This window comes from Stigmatopora argus, chromosome 5, assembly GCF_051989625.1.
Source record: "Stigmatopora argus isolate UIUO_Sarg chromosome 5, RoL_Sarg_1.0, whole genome shotgun sequence".
Lineage (NCBI taxonomy): Eukaryota > Metazoa > Chordata > Actinopteri > Syngnathiformes > Syngnathidae > Stigmatopora > Stigmatopora argus.
The window spans coordinates 9,491,056-9,512,385 of record NC_135391.1 but is presented as its reverse complement, the minus strand read 5'-3'; the positions used below and the strand labels follow the sequence as shown (position 1 = coordinate 9,512,385).

The 21,330-nt window shown below is 40.7% G+C and overlaps 4 protein-coding genes across 7 annotated transcripts in view; 2 read left to right on the top strand and 2 right to left on the bottom strand.

Moving 5' to 3' along the window:
• The first annotated feature begins 1,012 nt into the window (after positions 1 to 1,012).
• On the top strand, positions 1,013 to 4,580 carry cfap73 (cilia and flagella associated protein 73). 2 transcript variants are annotated; one of them, XM_077600225.1, is made up of 7 exons: positions 1,013 to 1,188; positions 1,257 to 1,420; positions 2,104 to 2,193; positions 2,559 to 2,750; positions 3,074 to 3,295; positions 3,369 to 3,527; positions 3,597 to 4,580. In XM_077600225.1, the coding sequence occupies exons 2-7, from the start codon at positions 1,274 to 1,276 to the stop codon at positions 3,681 to 3,683; spliced, it is 897 nt and encodes a 298-aa protein (XP_077456351.1). In that variant the 5' UTR covers positions 1,013 to 1,188; positions 1,257 to 1,273; the 3' UTR covers positions 3,684 to 4,580. The 2 variants fall into 2 exon arrangements, with proteins under 2 accessions (XP_077456351.1, XP_077456350.1); XM_077600224.1 differs by having other exon boundaries at positions 1,014 to 1,188; positions 2,101 to 2,193.
• On the bottom strand, positions 3,685 to 8,914 carry drc10 (dynein regulatory complex subunit 10). 2 transcript variants are annotated; one of them, XM_077600222.1, is made up of 5 exons: positions 8,415 to 8,914; positions 6,338 to 6,998; positions 5,889 to 6,110; positions 5,734 to 5,805; positions 3,685 to 5,034 (listed from the first exon to the last, which is right to left on the bottom strand). In XM_077600222.1, exons 2-5 carry the CDS (start codon positions 6,989 to 6,991, stop codon positions 4,744 to 4,746), a joined length of 1,239 nt encoding a protein of 412 aa, XP_077456348.1. In that variant the 5' UTR covers positions 6,992 to 6,998; positions 8,415 to 8,914; the 3' UTR covers positions 3,685 to 4,743. The 2 variants fall into 2 exon arrangements, with proteins under 2 accessions (XP_077456348.1, XP_077456349.1); XM_077600223.1 differs by lacking the exon at positions 8,415 to 8,914 and adding an exon at positions 7,916 to 7,969.
• tpcn1 (two pore segment channel 1) lies at positions 8,148 to 19,537 on the top strand. Of its 2 annotated transcripts, XM_077600220.1 has the most exons (27): positions 8,148 to 8,385; positions 8,595 to 8,689; positions 10,746 to 10,882; positions 11,843 to 12,019; positions 12,089 to 12,202; positions 12,301 to 12,431; positions 12,964 to 13,052; positions 13,135 to 13,169; positions 13,271 to 13,329; positions 13,402 to 13,501; positions 13,625 to 13,741; positions 13,816 to 13,940; positions 14,652 to 14,700; positions 14,767 to 14,830; positions 14,894 to 14,938; positions 15,012 to 15,068; positions 16,114 to 16,167; positions 16,290 to 16,362; positions 16,449 to 16,556; positions 16,633 to 16,794; positions 16,986 to 17,101; positions 17,281 to 17,327; positions 17,392 to 17,460; positions 17,534 to 17,630; positions 17,710 to 17,843; positions 17,914 to 18,006; positions 18,712 to 19,537. In XM_077600220.1, exons 2-27 carry the CDS (start codon positions 8,596 to 8,598, stop codon positions 18,853 to 18,855), a joined length of 2,490 nt encoding a protein of 829 aa, XP_077456346.1. In that variant the 5' UTR covers positions 8,148 to 8,385; position 8,595; the 3' UTR covers positions 18,856 to 19,537. The 2 variants fall into 2 exon arrangements, with proteins under 2 accessions (XP_077456346.1, XP_077456345.1); XM_077600219.1 differs by lacking the exons at positions 8,148 to 8,385; positions 8,595 to 8,689 and adding an exon at positions 10,216 to 10,681 and having other exon boundaries at positions 18,712 to 19,300.
• slc8b1 (solute carrier family 8 member B1) overlaps positions 19,321 to 21,330 on the bottom strand; it is a 21,518-nt gene continuing 19,508 nt past the window's right edge. The window contains exons 15-17 of the mRNA XM_077600221.1: positions 21,224 to 21,304; positions 21,053 to 21,117; positions 19,321 to 20,022 (exon numbers count right to left, since the gene is read on the bottom strand). Coding sequence (XP_077456347.1) covers positions 19,840 to 20,022; positions 21,053 to 21,117; positions 21,224 to 21,304 — 329 coding nt within the window. The 3' untranslated portion in view covers positions 19,321 to 19,839. The remainder of the gene's footprint in view (positions 20,023 to 21,052; positions 21,118 to 21,223; positions 21,305 to 21,330) is intronic.

The following is a 21,330-nucleotide window of genomic DNA, read 5'->3' as shown; positions in this document are numbered from 1 at the left end:
TTTCCCTTTCAGCACTTAAAAAGGTCTTCTGAGGTTGACACGGGTGTGATAGCTCCACTTTCTCTGTTTCACACTTGGCCCATCACATCACACAACATGCTTTTTATTATAATAGCATTCTCTTCCATTAGTATTAATAAAGTACATTCTACGAATTTCCCTGTGTGTAGTAAGCTGTCCATTCATGAAATATAGATATAAAGGCATCTCAGTGTGTTTTTGTTTTTCCTCTTCATTGCTCTTTGCCCAAGCATGACTTATTTCTCCAGTGTATGTGTACATATTAAAATCATTTTAAGTCTGCAGATGCATTTTTCTGGTTCTTCTGTCTGCATCACCATCCCCGTGTCACCTGGTAATTATTATGGAAAAAGCTGCACATAACAATTCCATTATGTGTGTGAATGCCACATTTTCTTGTATGTTTGGAACCGTGTAACTGAGGTGAGTCGCATCTCTCTGAGAGGTGAGTACAAGTCTCAAAATATATTTTAGACATATGTACGTATATAATATTTTCTTATGGTTTTAATGCCCTCATGTTGGCAGGTGGCGGCCCGGCAGCGGAGTGGTTAGCGTGTCGGCCTCACAGTTCTGGGGTCCTAGGTTCGATCACAGGTAGGTCCTCCTGTGTGGAGTTTGCATGTTCTCCCGGGGCTTGCGTGGGTTTTCTCCGGGTACCCCGTTTTCCTACCACATTCCCAAAAAAACATGCATGAACACTCTAAAATGCTACGAGCGATGAATGTGTGTGATTGGTTGTCGGTCTCCTTGTGCCCTGTGATTGGGTGGCCACTCAAGGTGTCCCCTGCCTGGTGCCTGAAGTCAGCTAGGATAAGATCCAGCACCCCCAACGACCCTTGTGAGGTCCAGAAAATGAATGAATGAATGATGGCAGGTAGTAAATGTATTTTTCCAGTGCAAAATGTAAAATCTCAATTGAAAATGTTATATCTAAAAAAAAATCCTTACCAGGTCCAAGTCGAGTATTTTGTTTGCGTGAAAAACTTAGCGACCGTCTATTGGTTACCGTAACAACGACCGGAAGCACCCCAGACTTGGAAAAGTGACGCCAATTCTGGCCAAAGTACACCATCAAGAGTCAACCCTCGAATTGATGATCATTACTTAAACATTGGACATTGTTTTTTAAACATCTGTGAGCCTTCCAGAGGAGAACATTTCATCGTAAGTGGACACGAAACTGAAACTCGGCCACGCTTAACATTCTTTCAATGGCGTGTCGTGTGTTCCAGGGTGAAGTGCGAGCAACATGTCCGAGGGAAGAAAACGCTGCTTTGTGATGGCGAGAAGGAGCGACGTTGACGGGAACTACGACGGGAACGACACGCTGTTTGAGCTCATAAAGGCTCGCCTCGAGGAAGAACATCTAGTGACCGCACTGGAGCAGCGCGCACAGGTGGTTCAATCCAAGTTCATCTCATTCACTCCAATCTTCCATTGCCATTGAATGCCTCACGGTCAAATGGGATTGGACGTTTATTGCCGTCAATGGCATTCAATGAGTTAATTACAACAACAAAAAACACTCAATAGGTTGTGAAAGATTACATTGAAATACAAGTACAAAATATTCATTCCTTTTCTGAACTTAAGGCTTGCGAGGGGTGCTGGAGCCTATCCCAGCTAAGTTTCAATACCTAGAGAAATTAAATAACCTCACCTTTGGGTCTTCCTCTAGCACTATGATCTCAGCTAGGGGACATAAATGTTCTGCGAGATGTTGACTGTACCGATCTATTTTTATTTTTATGAATCATAATGATGACTGTATATGAATACATGACAAACTAGAACAATATCAAAGCAAATATTCATCTTTTTTGTTTTGCATGTTGAATTGAAAGCTTTTATTGTCATTATACAAGTATAATGAGATTTAAAGCTTTCACCACATTGAGCACACATAACAACAGACAGACAAATAAATCATCAATAAATAAGAAATGAATAAATGTGGATTTTTACTTGCAACTAAAGCTGTATCTTTTTTGGCTATCTATTGATATACATTTATACATATTTATTATAGGAACAAAGGCGATTACACATCTAATGTGCCTTTTGTTTTCTATGTAGAAGTTGGCCCATTTGCGACGGTGTGAAGATGAGCTACTGAATGAAGGGAAGAAGGCCAAACACTTGCTCTCAAACATTCATCATTCTCCAAAGGTACATTAGTCACACAAATGTTTTACCCAAGACCTCATCACAATGCTCAATATATAATATAATAACAATTTTGAATTTTTGGTGGATCTTCTCAGTGGGGCCCTAAATCCATTACAGACGACATGATAGTATAATGACATCTAACCTCCATTTCACCCTTTCTATTTTTATGAGTTAAAACATTCTGTATCAATTCTTGGTCAGGTAAGCTATAAGAAAACTTGCCGAAAATTTAAGATGAGTATAGATTGTCCTCCAACAGCAAAGATAACAGTTGTTTAATTTACAATACACAGTGCCAAAATCCATTTGTATTAACTCACTGCCATGTGTGGGTTTTGAATTACTACTGTCCTCCTGTTAAGGAACTCGCTGCAAATGAAAATGTTAAAAAAGCAGAGAAAGTGAGGAAAGAGGCAAACGAGAAAGAAGTGGAGGTGAAGACGCTTAAGGAAGAGTATGCTCGACTGCAGGACACAAAACAGGAACTCCTTCTTCACATGCACCGTCACGCAGTGCATCGGGACTTCCTGCGGCAGGTGGTGAAACTAACGCGGGTAAGTTGACCGAGTCACAATGTGTTAGTTAGTTTTTAGATTTGATTAGATAACATTATTCATCCCGTATTCGGGAAATTTCATTGTCACAGTAGCAAGAGGGTGAGAATACAGACACAGCAAAATATATTTTAGACATAAATAAATAGGTAATAAATAAGTTAATAAGTAAATAAATAAATAAGCGTGTTGCTGAAATATACACATATATATATATATATATATACACAGATACATACACATAGATGTACATGTATACATACAGTTGGTCTTAATATTCAGCCATTTCTTTTGCTCTCTGACATGTTTGTGTACATGAACAGTTTGAAGATGAAGCCTCACTGGCACGTCATCTGGGGAATCTTCTGCACATCAGAGAGCAGCTTTGTGAGAAGCAGAGGTTAGCAGAGGATCAGGTGGACCAGCAGAGGAAAGCCCTGCTGACCATTACCAGCCAGCATCACTTGGCACATCTGCACTGCAACAACCAGCTGTCACAGATGCACCACAAACTGGACAGAGCGCAATCTGAAGTGGAACACTGGGTATCCGACCTGATGTTCATGAACGGGGCCTCCATATCGAATGTTGTCTCATTTTTGTCTGGTCATTGTCCAGGAGATAAAGTGGAAGCACATTCAGAGCACCGCAGCCAAGGAAACGCTCCTGCTGGGATTGATCAAGATGGCCACTCTCAACCTCTACGAGTCGACGGGGGGTGACATGGACGGAGAGAAAGGCGTCCCTCTGAGTGACACCGACACGCAACTGGAGAAGGTGTGTACCCTGACGGGAGCTTTGGCAGCAGCAGATTAGATCGACGTGTTCATCTGTGTTTTTCTGTAGATCAAGATGTTCATGCAGGACCACAAGGACATTGTCAGACAGCGTCAAAGTAGCTCACACGAGAATGACGCCGAGACCACTATTTGATTTGCACTTTTATTGCATTCATGTTTAGATCTTCTGCTAGAAAGATTTCTTGTATACATAGATAAAATGGTGGAATCACATAATCTGATTATGAAAAATAATTCACTTTTTCACAAGATATATGCATTTAATAAGCAAATATGACTTGCAATGTTATTACAAAACAGCACTTCCATAGGACGGGGGGATTTTCTAATCATGTTTGATCTAAGTATGATCCTTCCAAATGAAAGAAATATACATCCGAAATAATCTTCTTTGTCTCACAAGTACACAATCTTCTTAGCAGATTACTGAATTCTAACGGAATCTCAGTTAATCGACAGTTAAGAGAAACAAATAGAAAAAGGTATTCAACATAACATTTTAAAGTACAATCCAGTTGTTTAAAACGACTTTCACAGATCTAGATAAAGTCGGGATGAATTTACAGAAGAAATGCTGAAAATGTCACTAATTTACATTGGTTGTAATAATGTAAATACAATGAACACAAACAATTCCGTAATGTATATTCAAATTGAGTGACCTTCTAGTTTCAAGCCATCATCATTTTAATCAAAATGCAGTAGCATAGACATTTTGATAGCATTTTAAAAGCTGTTCCGACTCTCTTTTGGTTTGCTGGAACTCGAGTTTCGCATCCCATTTTAGGAGGTTAGCGTTGGATGTCTCTAGTATTCGACAATCTCATACTGCCATCATGTGATTAAACAAGAAAACAGCAACTAATAGGCCAACTCTTGTTCCAGCATTGATTCATTCATTCATTCATTTACTTATTTTATTCTATGGCAACAAATGTAGCTTAGCCACATAAATCAACTAAAAAGTGTAAAAACACTTGATAAAAATGCTTGTTTTCATCAGTGTCTGGAATCAGACTAAATTTTCCTGCTTTCCGTTCGTTAGGATTACCAATATTTCCATTTACTTTATGGTCTGTGTAATAAAAACAGTTCATAAGGGCAAATTTTCCTTGGTTTAAAAAAATGGAAAAGTTGAGTGTGACTTTGTATCACACAGTAAGATTAATAACGGCTTTAAAAAAAAAACTGGACTATTTCTTCTTCTTCCCTTTGCCTTTTTTGCCTTTGGCCTTGGGTTTCTTGGTCAGACAAGGTAAGATGGGGTTGGCCGCCAACATCTTGCGACAACAGTAGCCCCTCCACCATTTCTGACAGTAGATAGCAATTTTGTTCTTAACCTCCATGAGTCTTTTCTCGTCCGCCAGCCGCCGCTTCTCCATGATGTGGTCGTATTCCTTCTCCAGGTCGGCGTAAGGCTCCTCCAACCTTTTACGTTCGCCTTCTTCCCTCTCCACGTCCAGCTGACATAACTCCAGTTCGGCCTGGGAAACGAAGACGGTGAAGTGGATTTCATCACTTTGCGGTTTGTCCAAATTCCATGTCCATTTCCTTTCTAATTTAGTTTACGTGAGGCTACAGTTAACCCTTTCAGGCTCAAATTATGATTTTTTTAAAACCATTACAGGTCACCCATTGGCTGCCATGGATGGCGTTAGACGTCCAATTTATTTTGCCTGGAAGGGACGAATCCCAGTCATAATGAAATGGACGTCTTGAGCCATCAATGGCAGTGAAGCATATGCTTTAATAGTATTTTCCGGTTCAAATGACTTTAACTAATAACTTTAGAGGGTTGCTTGGCTCTATTTAGCATGCATTTCTATTTTTAAAATTATTTTATTAATTCATTTATCATCATGCATGACACTTATTGTCACGTGGGTCATGGTCATTCATTCTAGTTTTTAAATGGAGGTTTTATTCACATTGTATTAATGTAGTATTTATGTATTAATAATTCTAAAACATTTATATACAAATACAATAGTTAATAAAAAATAATTGCTCATGTTTATTTTTTTTTAAATGACCAAATTGCTCTGTAAATGGTTAAAGATTTTAATGGTAAAAAAAGTTATTTTTGATTATCAGAAATAGTCATTTGCTCTTGAAAGGGTTAAGTGTCCATTTTTGAATAGCTTTCTATTATACGTAAATGTAAACAAAAATAGAGTTTTTACCTGGTGCTCTTCTATTTCATCATCAAACTTTTGGATCAAATACTCAATTTCCATTTCCACATTTTCATTTATCTGCCCGAGGAGGAAAAACAGGAGGGTCATTCAATCCCGGCCACATTAAATGATGTCATTGGAAGCCATAAAAGCACACACACCTCTTGGAGCGTTTTCTCCCCCTCTCTGAACTTAAGTGTCGAAGTGTGGATTCGGATGTTGAGTCGGTCTATTTCCTGCTGGATGCTGGCTTGCTTCACCTGCGAAGTCTTGATGATGGACTGGCACTGCTCGTCGGCGAGCAGCTGCCAATCTACCGGTTCGATCTGGTTCTCTTTCAGAAGACGCTCCAAAGTTTGGATGTCATCTGTCTTCTCGGAAATCTAAAAATCCAATCCAAGAATTGGGAGAGGTCACGCAAGTGTTCTGAGTCACAGCAATTTATTGCTACTTTTAACTCGGGTTGACTAAACAGTGGACACGACCCAGTTAAAATACTTTTTTTTTTCTTCCTCCCCCAAATTCTCACATAAAATTATCTGGATGAAAGGAACGCCATTGCAAAACATTGTTTCTATGGCAACATTTGATCTTTTACATGATGCCTCACCTCCAAATCTTTTTGAATGATAGCTGCTGCCGTTTCTTCTAGTTTGACGATAAGTTCTGTGTCGGGTAACACCGTCTCGAGGGCTAACATGATTTCCTCTTCTGGGGTGATCTGCAACCTCTCTATCATATGTACATGAAATTTCTTCAGTCCCGCCACGAGCGTGGACTCGGTCTCGCCGACGTTAATGCCGACCTCGGGTCTCACGCCCAAAATGGTATCGGGGAAACTGCGGAAAAAACGGAAAAAGTCCCTGACGGAGTGCTTGAATTCCCTCTGGAGTTGCACTTTCCTTTTCCTCCTGGCACTTTCTTCTCCCGCGGGCCCGCCCGTGATCTCCTTGAAGTCATTTGAAGATTCCAACCTTTCGCTCAGTGCGTGATGCGCATCGAGAAGTCTTGTGTACTCCTCTTCCGCATCACCGGATGGACAGGCTAAGTGGGAGAAGGTAGGCAGGGATGTCGCCATCTCTATTTGACTGATGCAGTTCTCCACAATGTTTGAGACGGTCTGGGCCTCCAGGGAAAGGAGCCTCTGGTGGGGCACCTCGCTGACGAGACCGGCTTCGCCATCGTCGTCTTGCTGCAGACTGGGGGACAAGAGCACGGTGCTGTCCTTGTCTTTGTCCCTCTCCAGCAGCAGAACGTCAGCCATGTTGTCACTAATGGAGAGAATTGAATGCATTTATTGTCATTATACAAGTATAGTGAGATTTAAAGCTTCACCACAAAGTGGACAAATAACAAACAGACAAATAATCAATACACAAATAAATAGTCAACACATCAACAAACAAGCAGATAAATAATCAATAATAATAAATAAGTAAGTAGATAAGAAGATGGATGTGAGACTACTGGTTTTGAACAATGGCTTCTTTCTAATCAAATAATTATGTATGCATTGTGAAATTCTAAATATCGATTATGAAACATCTTGATTTATCTCAAAATATAACGGACGGGCTATGTGACGTTTTCCAAATGCACTTATCCTACTTATTCAGCAACCATTTTACATTGGTTTCTTGGGTCTCATTTCTGAACCGTGTTATCCTCATTAGGGTCGCGGGGGATGCTGGAGCCTATCCCACCAGACAAAGGCGGGGGACACCCTGAGTTGGTGGCCAGCCAATCGCAGGGCACAAGAATACGGGCAATCATGCACAACTCACACCCATACCTAGGGGCAATTTAGAGTGCCCAATCAGCCTATCATGCATGTTTTTGGAATGTGGGAGGAAACCGGAGTACCCAGAGAAAACCCACGCAGGCCCAGGAAGAACATGTAAACTCCACACCGACAGAGATGACCTGGATTTGAACCCAGGACCCCAGAGCTGTGAGGCCGACGCGCTAACCACTTGGACAACCGGGCCTTTCTTGGATCCATTTTTAAATATGTATTAAATTTAATAAGGTTTGGTTACGATGATACCAAAGAAATGGCACAATCTGATTTTCTTTTGATGAGGTAAAAACATGGACGGTCTAGGGATTTTGTTTTACAAAATCATATACCAAACGAAAATATAGCAAATGTAAGTCACTGGCCAAGAAAATTTTACATGCTACTTACATTGATGTATTGGCCGCCAAAGATACTGTTGCTATGATACAGTCAACAACAATGGCGGCCAAATTCAATTCTCAAAATATTCACCCCTCCACCTTATTTTATACTCATTCATTCAATCGGGCGCATTCAAATACTACACGAAGGAATCAAGTGTTTATATGTATTCTATTTTTAGACTTTTATTTTGAAAACACGCTGCGAGCGCTTGCCGTAAATCACTGAAATTGTCGTAAAATCAAAACAGAACATCCCACACCAAAATCCAACGTACATGCGGAACTCGGTTTAATTGCATCACGTTCGTCGGCGTTGTTACATATAAGAAAAAAACAATCTCGAAATAAGTACGGAATCGGACTATTTCACGAGCCTTCCACATTGTGAAGATGCCACGATGGACACAGGAGGACAGCTTGGCTTTATGACACGGGGCCAATTCATTCCCTGCGTGATAGAACACGATCAACACTGTAAATAGCAAACAATTTTGCTTACTAACTTGATATCCACTGCTTGTTTTTCCTATTAGTTTCGCTCGGTAGACGTCTTGTTAGCTCTAGTGTTAGCTGCGTAAGGAGCACTTTCCCATTGTACCCACGTAGCAAGCTAGCTTGATCGAGAAGTATATTTGCCCAATTAATTGGAGGTACCGTACGTAATCCTTTTTTTGTGTATTAAGAATGGAAGTCGACGACGATGACGTGCCTCTCATCCTCACTTGGGACGAAGCAAACAGCGATTTACTTCACGAGGAACCGGACAGGGGCGACGAAAGTGAGTGTGTATATATACACAAATGTTTGCCTTCTTCATCCCCAAATATAAACCAAATTTTTCTAAATAGCAAAAACTACGTGGATAGAATCAATTGGATCCTGATGATTTAGACTGAATGTTGATCCTTTATAAAGCAAGTGGCTATTTTCAGTAGTTGTGAAAACTAGATGAAATTACTAATGAATTAATTAAGTAAATTAACCCCAGGGCGGCCCGGTGCGGCGACTGGTTAGTGCAGGGGTGTCAGACTCCCGTTGGTTCGCGGGCCGCTTTAACGTCAACTTGATTTCACATGGGCCGGACCATTTTAGATATAATATTTAGATATATTTTTTTTATAAATGGATTAAAAGCTCTGAATTTTCAGTTTTTTATAGATCTAAAACAATGTTTATTTTAGCTTTATTTTATATATATATATTTAGATTTTACAAAATAATTTTGGAACTAAAGACACAGAAAAATGGATTAAAAAAAATCACAATTATTGATTTAAAAGGGGGAAAATCAGGAAATTTAATATACATCTATACTCTTCATTTTAATTTCATCCTAAAACAGAAAGTCGGCACTCATGATTTACTTTCCCGGGCCACACAAAATGATGCGGCGGGCCAGATTTGGCCCCCGGGCCGCCACTTTGACGCATGTGGGTTAGCGTCTCACAACTCTGGGGTCACAGGTTCAAGTCCAGGTCGGTCCATCTGTTTTCCCTGCGTGGATTTCCTCTGGGTACTCCGGTTTCCTCCCACATTCCAAAAACATGCATGGGAGGCTGATTGGACACTGAATTGCCCTTAGGTATGCCCTGTGATTGGCTGGGCCGCAGACAGCTGGGATTGGCTCCTGCACCCCCGTGAAATAAAGCGGTTCAAAAAATAAAATGAGATGAAAAATGAACCCTATGAACATGGATTCGATGCACGCCTCATTCATATTTTTTATGCGGCAGGTAGATTTTTTGTAATCTGGTTTTGCCAGTAAAATGTATAAGCAGAACACTTAAATATTTCAAATAGTTATTTTTGGATTTCACATTGAGTGTTTATTTTTATTTTTTACTTTTTGTGAGATCTTAGTTAGGTAGTGCACTGTTCAATATTAGTATTGATAAAGTGCTGGTTTAGTGCATTTTTTCCATCACATCCCAGCAATCGTGTTGCTGTCCTTAAAAGTTACATAGTGACTCATCAAAGAAAAAAAAAGGTTTCCTCAGCAGAATCCTCAGCCCCGCCTGTGTAGCATGTGTGTGAATTGATTCTGTGTGCTGTATGCAAAGTGTATTTTGGACAGGAAGAGGAACCGTTGTTTTGCAGAATTCCGGACACTGAGGAATGTCTGATTAGAACGAAACATTTTGTTACTGGGAATTGTCCTTGGGAGACCATCGCTGATCTAGGGAGGTCATGAAATTGGATTCCTTGAAAGAGACTGCAGCGGTTCCAAGTCATAAGACAGGTCACATGATACCATTTCGGGGTGGAGTTCAGGGATCGTAGCTCTTGTTTGCAATTTCTTAGCTCACTCACTGTTTTGTTCCAAATGCGATTGTTCCCTGACGAATGATGGATTGAAAAAGCTCAAAGCGGACACTACTCGTACTCCTTTCCGCATCAAGGCTGAAATGGAATTTGAGCTTCACACTGCAGTGTCACAAATCGACCACAAAAGGCGGTGCCTGCCTTTTTCAGATTGGTGTGTTTGATTGTGACAACATTTCAAGGCGTTACGCCTGAATCGTGGAAACAGTGAGCAGGCCTACAGCTGGAGAAGAACAGCATGTGTGTTTGTGGAATGTGCGTGTTGGGAGGCTGAAACAAGACTGTAGCGCTGCATATAATGTGCCGTGGACTTCAACCACGGAGGCGCACACATGTACATCAATGGAGGAGTTAAACAACTACATCACTTCTTTGCAGCAAGATTTGAGAAGCAATGACATGCCTTTGGTGCCCTCCTGTTTTTTACAGATACAGTTGGATTGTCCTGGTAGGAGCAGCTTGGGACTACAAATACTAACATGTTAACTCTGATTCTAAACTTTCTCTTCCAGATGGTGATGTGGGAAACAGTGACATAGCAAATAGTGGCGTGGTGTCAACACCCGGGCCTCAAACGCACCGAGCGCCCAATGTGACTATACGGCAAAGCTGGGAGATGAACTACCAGGAGGCGGCCATTTACTTGCAGGTACAGTAATCCCTCGATTATCGCGACTTCACTTATCGAGAATTAACTACTTCACGATTTTTTCCGCTATTAATTATTTAAAAAACACATATATTTTTAATTTTTTTAAGTTCATAAAAATGTGACAATCCAGGCTGAAACTCGTAAGCAGAAGCCACTTTTATTACTAGGACTCAGCACTGGGGAAAAAAAAATATATATATATATTTTTTTTTTTTCTTCAAAGTTCATAAAAATGTGAAAATCCTCACTGAAACTTGTAAGCGGAAGCCACTCTTGCTACTAGGACTCAGTACGGAAGGAAAAAAAGTTATAATAGGGGTGACCCGACTTTGCAATTTTTCGATTATCGCGGCCATGTCTAGTCTACATTAACCGCGATATTTGAGAGATTACTGTATTCACATTTACGCTTTTAAGAGTACCGTATTGGATTTACACGCAGAGCTGCGACGTCGCATGGTTTTATTTAAGTGTTGCTTTGTGTTTGGGCAATATTTCGTTCACAAAGAGTTGTTCAATCCAAATCAAAGTTGTCTTTCATTGTTTGAGAGAGCTCAAGAATCAACAATAACGAACTTACTGATCACCCAGCACACAAACATCACAAAACAGCGGAGAAACGTTTGTTTTGGGGAAAAACCAAAGATAAGAGTGTATATGCACATGGGCCAGATCTGCTGTCCTTCAAAATAGTAGATAGCAAAAACACCTGTGGATGTCGGGACTTCCCTCCTCACTCTTCAGGACGTCAATGGAATCATAGAGTGAGCAAAATAAAAGCATTTTGCCCAAGGTTCAGATGTTACAAATATGAAGACAGACTTTGTTAAAAGCATAAATATGAATTGTCCTAACACGTTAAGATGAGTCAGAAATATAAGCATTGAAATGCAATTATTGTCGTACTATGTATTTTAAATGGAAGTGTTTTTCTTTTTTTGTGACGTTCACTGCTAGGAAGGAGAGAACAACGACAAGTTCTTCACGCACCCTCAAAACACCAAGGCGCTGGCAGCGTACCTGTTTGCCCATAACCATCTCTTCTACGTGATGGAACTGCTGACGGGCCTCCTGCTCATGACGCTGTCGCTGTGCGAAGCTCCTGCGGTGCCTTCGCTGCGCCTGGACGTCTACGTGAGAGAAAACGCACACGCGCGCCAACGTAAAACCTTCTTTTGAGCACCTTGGATTTCACCCGAGCAGATTCACGCCACACTGGAGCTGCTCGCCTTGGTGATCGTGGCGTTTGAGCTGTGCATGAAGCTCCGCTGGCTGGGCTTCCACACCTTCATACGACACAAGAGGACCATGGTGAAGGTATGGAACTGATGGATTCTTAGTCTTGTCAAAAGAGCCAAGTATGCCGTATAAAGCAGTGCACTAGTTTCATCTTGCACCCCCTGTCTTTTTTCCAGTCTTGTGTTTTGCTGCTGCAGTTTGTGGAGGCTATAGTGGTTCTGATCCGACAGACGTCCCATATGCGAGTGACCCGAGCTCTCAGACCAATATTCCTGGTCGACTGCAGGTACTGCGGTGCTGTCCGCAGGTAAGATGGTTTTGATCACTTTTGAATGCTCGTTTAAATGTTTGGCATTTTTCTTCTTTTCTATTGTATCGCTGTATTGTTAGAGCATCTTAATTTAAAAAAAAAGGTTATTTATATTAACTCATGATCATGATCTGCCTTTCCCAGCAATGGAGGGCCAATTCAATTTAAATAGTAGTCTACATTACAGTAATCCCTCGAATATCGCGGTCAATGTAGACCAGGCATGGCCGCGATAATTGAAAAATCGGGATTAGGGTCACCGCTATTATAACTTTTTTTTTCTTCAGTGCCGAGTCCTAGTAGCAAAAGTGGTTTCTGCCTACGAGTTTCATTGGGGATTTTCACATTTTTACGAACTTAAAAATAAATAAATAAATGAATAACATAAATAATTAATAACGTGAAAAAATTGCGACACGTGAAGACGCGATAATCAAGGGATTACTGTACTCTGTAGTTTTTCCAGGATTACCATCCGCAAAATGTTTTCCTCCAAAGCTAACAAACAACATTTCTCTTATCCAATCAGAAATTTGCGGCAAATCTTCCAGTCCCTCCCACCGTTTATTGACATCCTCCTACTCCTCCTCTTCTTCATGGTTATATTTGCTATCTTGGGTAAGTGTCGACATCAACCCAAACATTGACCTCATCACTCGCACATTTTAAGTGTTCAACTGTTGTTTTGGTTTCAATCCAGGATTCTGCCTCTTTTCTACAAACGCATCCGATCCGGTAATTTGGGGTTTTAATCTCTTTTGCTAATGTGATGGCGTCAAGATGTTAGTATGTGTACTGTGGTCACATTTCCGAGTGCTTCTTTTTGGTCACCGCAGAACTTCAACACCTTGGAGAACAGCATGGTCAGTCTTTTTGTGCTGCTGACCACGGCAAAGTAAGCACAGAGGCACCACGTGAAAAGCAAATAAACAAACAAACACGAATTCCATTGGCCTTTTCTTTGTAGTTTCCCAGATGTGATGATGCCAGCCTACTCCAAGAACCGCTGGTCTTGCGTCTTCTTCATCGTTTACCTCTCCATTGAACTCTACTTCATCATGAATCTGGTAGAGCAAAATGGGCGATAAAGTGAACCAGGAATATGAGAAATAGTTTACTTGGTCTATCTACCATTATAACACGTATATTTTACCAATGGTTCCAACTTTTATATCTGCTGGGTCCTCTAGCTCCTGGCAGTTGTGTTTGACACCTTTAACGACGTGGAGAAAACGAAGTTCAAGTCCTTGTTGCTTCACAAGCGCTCTGCTGTTGACCACGCCTTCCAGCTGTTAGTCAGTCGCCAGGTATGATGATAGCAAGACATTACTTGCTCAATGCCAATAGATAACCTGCCATTCTACTTTTTTTTTCAATTCAGAGGCCGACTGGCGTCTCCCTGAAACAGTTTGATGGCCTGATGCGTTATTACAGACCGAGGATGTCTGCGAGAGACCGTTTTCTCAACTATAAAGCTCTTAACACGTCTGGAGCGCCGATGCTAAGGTGAATGGATGACTCAACCTGCTTCACTCCAGATCAAATTTTTCAAATATTTTACTCATTAGCTGTCATAGACAAACCCGTTCTGCTTCAAGAAAGATGTGATGTCAAATTCCAAAACAGAATAAATCTGGCATATTACCATTCACAACACTGAAACTAAGAAAATTGATCAAAAACTTTATGTTGCCCTGACTTTAAAGTTTGACTGTTTTCGCTCGATTTGTTTTGGCGCTGGAGCAGAAGTTTAAAGGGACTTTTTTTTTGAATTATTTGAGATGTATTTATTTTTATAAATATCAAGATAACGGGCTAACCACTTGTCCACCGTACTGCCTAATGGTATCAGTTAGTGAAGTGTGTCAACAACTCAAAAACAAGTTTAAATTGGCCCTGTGATTGCCTGGCTCCATCTCCTGGCCAACTTGGAACCTACAGGCAACAATAAGTCTCCAACTAATTGGATTGGATTGGATAACTTTATTCATCCCGTATTCGGGAAATTTCAGTGCTATTAATCAGCTCAGACACAAAATAATTGAAATGGGGCTCTGATGATTGATGCGTAGATATCCCACAAATATTCATACCTACAAATCCCCTTTTCCCTTTTATTCTGATCTGCGTACCAATAACGGACGAGCCATCTAAACTCAAATGGATTTACATCTTCTCCCTCTCAATGAATAAGTCAAATGTTTGTCTCTTTTGTAGTCTTCAGGACTTTTATAAGTTCTATGAAGTGACGGGCCTTAAATGGAAGGTAATAAGCCATCACGCAGTTAACGTTTCCGATTTTGCGGATATAAAAACACATTGTGTTGTTCAGGCACGGCGTAGTGGAGAACATTGGTTTGATGAACTCCCACACACAGCCTACATTATTCTGAAAGGTGAGCGAGTTCTTTCGTCCCTTATTAACGCTCGCAGTCCTCCGTTAACGTCCAGTTTTACAGGTATCAACTTGCTGGTGAAATCTAAGGCCTTCCAATACACCATGTGTAAGTATGTAAGGATTTACCAGGCTTGAATTCATATTGTGGACGTGGCTCACTTGACGCTTTCCCATTACAGATGTCGTCGTGGCTATCAATGGTGTGTGGATCCTCGTGGAGACATTTACTCTTAACAGTGAGTCACTTTTCTTAAAAGGGACAGTGGTCACTTCAGCCGGCATCTATTCAAAAATTATTATTAGCTTAACACATTCGCTGCCAGCCCAGATCGCAGACTATGTGTTGTGGTAGTTAGGAAAAGTGGGAAACTGATATTAAAATTGGACGTTTATTGCCATCAATGGCAGACAAAGTGCTGACCTATGTGATCTCACTAGTAAATTATAAAACAAAACAAAATAAAAATAAAATTCCTGGAGCAAAATACACACGAACCACGTTTGTGTAGTTAGATTTTGAATTTTAAAAGGTTTTTTATTTCGAATTATTTACATATTTTTTTAACTGATAGCTCTCTTAATGTGTCTTTATTTCCTCTTTTTATTACTATTTAAATAATTGTTTTTTTTTCTGTGTGCTGACCTATTTGATGTCACAAGTAAATTATAAAACAAAACAAATAAAATTCCTAGAGCAAAATACACATGAACCACGTTTGTGTAGTTTTTTAGATTTTGAATTTAAAATGTTTTTTTAATTTAGAATTATTTACATGTTTTTTTACCTGGTAGCTCTCTTAATTTGTCTTTATTTCCTCTTTTTTATTACTATTTAAATAATTGTTTTTTTTCTGTGTGCTGACCTATTGATCTCACAAGTAAATTATAAAACAAAATAATTAAAATTCCTAGAGCAAAATACACACGAACCACGTTTGTGTAGTTAGATTTTGAATTTTAAAAGGTTTTTTATTTCGAATTTCCTATGTGTATTCCTCTTAATTTTTCTTTATTTCCTCTTTTTTATTACTATTTAAATAATTGTTTTTTTTCTGTAATCGGATCCCTGAATGACATAGTTGATCTAAAATGATGTATCTTTTTTTAATGGATAATACATACCAGCAACATAATACTACAATCGAATGTCAAATGGGGGCCACTGAGTACTGTCCCGTGGGCCGCAGGTTTGAGGCCATTGTCCCAAATGAAATGAATAAAGACTTGATAAGAAATCACAATTGGTACATGAAAGAAATGCATATTTAATCTCTCTTGCAGGCAGCTTCTCCTGGTCCAGATTGGTGCCATGGAGTTACATTGTCTTCCTTACAAGTGAGCAGAATCCACAGATGCTCTTCTAGTCATCAATTAAGATCATTCTCGAGGCCCTCAACCCCATTTGTTTGGATTTCTGATCAATCCACCTTTTCTAACACTGCTTATTCCACATGCAGTTTATGGTGTGGAGGTGCTATTGAAATTATCCGGTTTGGGACCAGTGGCTTATTTCAGTTCTGGATGGAATCTGTGAGTACTCAATCGTACAAGCGGTGTCACTTTTGCAATTTAAAGCAGGACTTTGAATTTGGATTGGGGTCTTTTTTTGTATCTAGCTTTGACTTCTCTGTTACTGCGTTTGCCTTCCTGGGTCTGATCGCGCTGGCCTTCGACATGGAGCCTTTCTACTTTATCGTTGTGCTGCGACCCCTTCAGCTGCTAAGGTGGGCGCTCGTCTCTACTTTGCACGCGTGGAGAGACCTTTCAGACTCATTTCAACCGACGTGTCACTGCGCGCAGGTTGTTTAAGATCAAGAAGAGATATCGCAACGTGTTGGACACCATGTTTGAGCTCTTTCCCAGGATGGCAAGTCTGGGTTTGACATTAATTATCTTCTACTACTCCTTTGCCATTGTGGGCATGGAATTATTCGCCGGTGTCGTTTACCCAAACTGCTGCAAGTAAGTCGGTCAACTTGCATTAGTATGTTATTCAAGACCAAGAATAGTGAAAATCACAATATAATGGCATTCTTTTTTTCATTGAGATCAAGACATTCACGAAAAAAAGTTGATATTGTTGTCATTTTCAATGTTCTTGGTTTAGTGTCTTCTTAGGAAAGATCTTGTTAAACGTGTGTTCTGATCGGCAGTACCAGCACGGTGGCTGACTCCTACAGGCAGAGCAACGTCACATATGGCAACAAAACCGTGTTGTACGAAGGCTACTATTATCTCAACAACTTCAACAATATTCTCAGCAGTTTTGGTAACCATTTTTTTAAAGTCGTCTTCACCGAGTCAGCACACTTTCAATGACACATTTGATTTTTAAATATAGCTTTAATCGTTGGAGCAGATAAAAATGACTTTTGAAAGGACATTTTCTAAATGACACTACATGTGATAGACCGTAACACAAAATAAGTTGAATCATTTTTCCTCTAGTGACTCTTTTCGAGCTGACTGTGGTCAACAACTGGTACATCACAATGGTGAGAAATGGATCCCTTACCACTCAACCAATATGGTTACTTGACCACCGCCCTCCTTTTGCAGGAAGGCGTGACTTCCATGACGAGCCACTGGAGCCGTCTCTACTTTATGACCTTCTACATCGTCACCATGGTCCGCCTCCATCTTTCGCCTCGCCTTTCACCTGACTTTCTTGTCACTCGCGACATTGTCCCCCCCCCTTTAGGTGGTCATGACCATCATTGTGGCCTTCATCCTGGATGCGTTTGTGTTCCGCATGAACTACAGCCGCAAGAACCGGGAAACCCTCGAGAACCCAGAAGGTGAGACGTTTTTGATGGATCTTCCATATTTCCTTTCAAAGAGAAGATGGTTAACTGGCGTCCCTTGCGTGGGCTGCAGATGAGAACGGAATCGTGTTTGAAGTAGAAGTGAGCCGTGCGGAAGCTCTGTCCACTTTAGAGTTGTACAAGCAGACGTGTCCGGCGTCGCTCGGCTCGCTGGTGGCGGTCATCCAAGTCATGGACCGCGTTGGGGTAAACGGAAAAAGCACAGCCGTCGCGTTTTTATCTGCATCATTAAGCGCCCTTTTGTTTTCATTTTTAGAGGGAACAAGACTCGTCGTCTCTGTTGTACCAAGGACGAAGGTCGAGGACAAAGTGTGACCTGAGCATGAAAATGTATGAGGAGGAGATGCAGGTAGGAGCTGTCGCAACTAGCTAGAGAATGTGATGAGCACATATTTTTAAATGCCAGTGCGAGTCACCTGATTTTGAAGATCTGCCAATATAGTCCCGATCCAATACCTCAGAAATGTCAGAAGAGGGGGATTAAAAACAGCAAGTCTTGCATTCAAAATTGTCCATTAGTGACCATTTTGCCTACCCTGGGGAAGCTACTTAAGTTTTTCTGTACTATTATAGTACTTAATGAATCATGATTATTTATTCTAGGATGCACTTAAAACGAAAAGTTGAAATGCATAACAAAAATACATGGATCTCAATAACACTAAGTTGATTTCTATTTTTAAATTTCATAGTATTTAACCCAAACCCATTGACAATAATAGCCATCCCATATCAATTTACACTGGGAGGACTAACTGTGGAAAAACTTTTTTTTCTTCAAATGAACTTTATAGTATTTAATTTATCGATTTATAATATTAAATTATGGATATTGGATTGTCAAAAGTGAAAGGACTGGCTGTGAATGCTCATCTCGCTACCCTTCTAGACGGCCAATCCGTTTTGAGTGTGAACGATGGTTGGCTGCCTGCCTCTCCCAGTCAAAATTGATTGGTCAATGGCTGCCAATGAGTCAAGCGAGTTCCCCGCTACAGGTTCAATCCTGCATACCGTTGAACTTGCATTTCCTGACATGTCGCTCTTCTTCTCCTAGGAATGGTATTCCGAGTACTCCAGGGAAAACCTGCCTCAGCCAGACCAAAGTCGAGAAGCCGACTCGGACAGTCCCACCTCCAATCCGCCTTTTGTGCCTGCGCCTCAGCTAAATTCACATACTAGGCGTTACACTCTCAACTAACTCCATCACACTTCCTTTTTTCCCCCTCATGTTGGGCCTTGCTGGAGTCTTTTGAACTGATAAGAGATGAGAACACTTCTCTGGACAGACGAGACCACCGCACACAGACTTGCAGGTGGTACGGTGGCTCAACATTTAACAAAATCCTTCTCTCCTAGTAGGCCGTGAAGGGAAATAACGCAGGCGTCTTTTTGTGAGTGCGCTCTGATCTCAACAAAGTTGGGCTGCTGTAGAAAATGTCAATTCAAATAGAACTCATTTCTGAAACATGTTAATGAATAATAAACTACTAGCGATGGTTTTCCAAGCGAGTCCAAATAGGAATACCCGTTTAATGTATTAATGCAGTAATTCTCTTAATGTGGAATTACTAGTCGTTAAGTCGGTTTTGTATGGTAACTAAACAAATCTTTGTACTGTATTAAATTATATTATTTCTGTGTAACACTGCGCCTCTGAAATTGGTGATTGTAAATCATGTATTTCATCCAAATGCCTTTATATTAGTGGCTTATTGAAATCACAACCAGGTACAAGTATAGACCCCAGTCCACAAGCACTTACTGCAAAACATTCTTTTATAGAACTAGTTATTGGTTAACACAGTAAAGGGATTTTAATCAGACCCTTTTTTTTTGGCTGGTGGTAAAATAAAAAGACAAAACTATGTGGAAAATCACAAGTTGTCTCGATACATAATTGTCACGTACAGTGCAGGTAGTGACTACAGACTTTAAAAGCAAAACTCCTGAATTGATTTGAGCCATGTCCTTATTAACATTAGCATTACAGCATAAGACAAAAACAAAACAAAAAACACATCTGGCCTTTTCCGGTAAACGCTGCTTAATATGACAACGCTCATTTCAAAAGTTCTAGGCAGAAAATAAGTGGAGTACAAAAACAATGCTTTTGTGCTTCCAGTGTGTCTATTTCACTTCCCTTGTGTGAGACTGGCCTCTACAGAAGGAGTGTCCCCACGGCTTAGACCACGTGAAACTCGGCCAGGAGGGCAACGGAGAGGAAGACGGCGTAGAAGATGAGGAGGAAGACGCCGTAAGCCCGACCCAGGTGGAAGCGGCTCAGTGGAACGATGAGGAAGGACAGAACCAAAGACAAACCCAGAGAACCTGCCAGGATCCATGTCAAAAGTCCCTCTGGTTCCATCTGAGGAGAACAAGCAGCCATGAAGTCATTGGACGACAACAACCCGATTTTGTAGGCCAATGATTTTATACAATTTTATTTGGAATGACCTCTGATTTTAAGAACTTGTGTAAAAACGGTCCAAGTTTTTGTGTGTAACGTTTGCCATTTCTATCTTTTCAGGTAAATGAATGCCGTTCACATAAAAAAAGGCATTTTTCGTGTTAGGGTATGCTTGCTAGAATTCGACTCAGTCCCCAAAGACAGTCCTAATTTGTTTTGTAGTTGGTACCTTCTTTGCAAAATTTGTGAAGAAGTCTTTGGTGACTGAGTCCGAGCATACTCTAACATGCAAAATGCCTTTTCTTTTTATGTGAACGGCATTTCTTAACCTAAAAAGGTAGAAATGCCAAACGTTAAACACATCCCAGTCACTACCTGGAAAGAAAAATCTTGGTTCCCTTGCCGCCTCTGGCGGGTGGGGATCTAGTGTGTTGGTCCTCCAAGACAGTTGGTCCCCTCCCGCCAAAGGCGGGAGGGGACCAAGTGTCTTGGTGTCCTCCCCCGCCAGAGGCGGGGGAGGACCAAGTGTCCTTTACTTACACAAAATATAAACTTATATAGAAAGTTGTATAAGTACAACATCAATTCTTGGCATCCCCTTGCAGAGAACATACAAACTCCACACAGGTGCAGTGACCTGGATTTGAACCAAGGTCCCCCACTGTGAGAACAACACATTAACCTCTGAGCCACCAGGCCACCTAGTGCAATCAGCCTTCTTCACAAATTTGGCAAAAATGGGACCAACTACAAAACAAAATAAGAAGGACTCCTGTATAGTGTTAGAAGAGCAAGTGTGGAAACCCACATTCCAGCCCTTTTCTTGAAATCTTTAGTGCTAAATCCTAATTTGTTTTGTAGTTGGTGCTCTCTGCAAAATTTGTGAAGAAACATACAGAAAACTATAAGTAAAACTTCAATTCTTAGTGTCCCCCGCCACTGATTCCGTCATTTCTACCTGTGGTAAGATGACCTGCGTGTGAGTTACCTGCACTTCCATGTGTGTTTTGATCCTCTGCACCAGACAGCCCAAACCCACCCCAAACAACATATCTGGTAGAGATGGAGTTAAGTATTTTTTCCTCTAATTATTTTACCCATCTATTGTCTCCTAGTCATCTGTTGACATCAAATTCCAAACTTGTGGCCGTAAGGATACTGAAAATAATGCCTCCGAAGCAGGCGGATATGGCCATCCTGGGGTAACCCTGTCGAGCGAGGGTGATGTCTGAAAAACAGTCTAATTTGACAGCGCGAAAAAGGCTT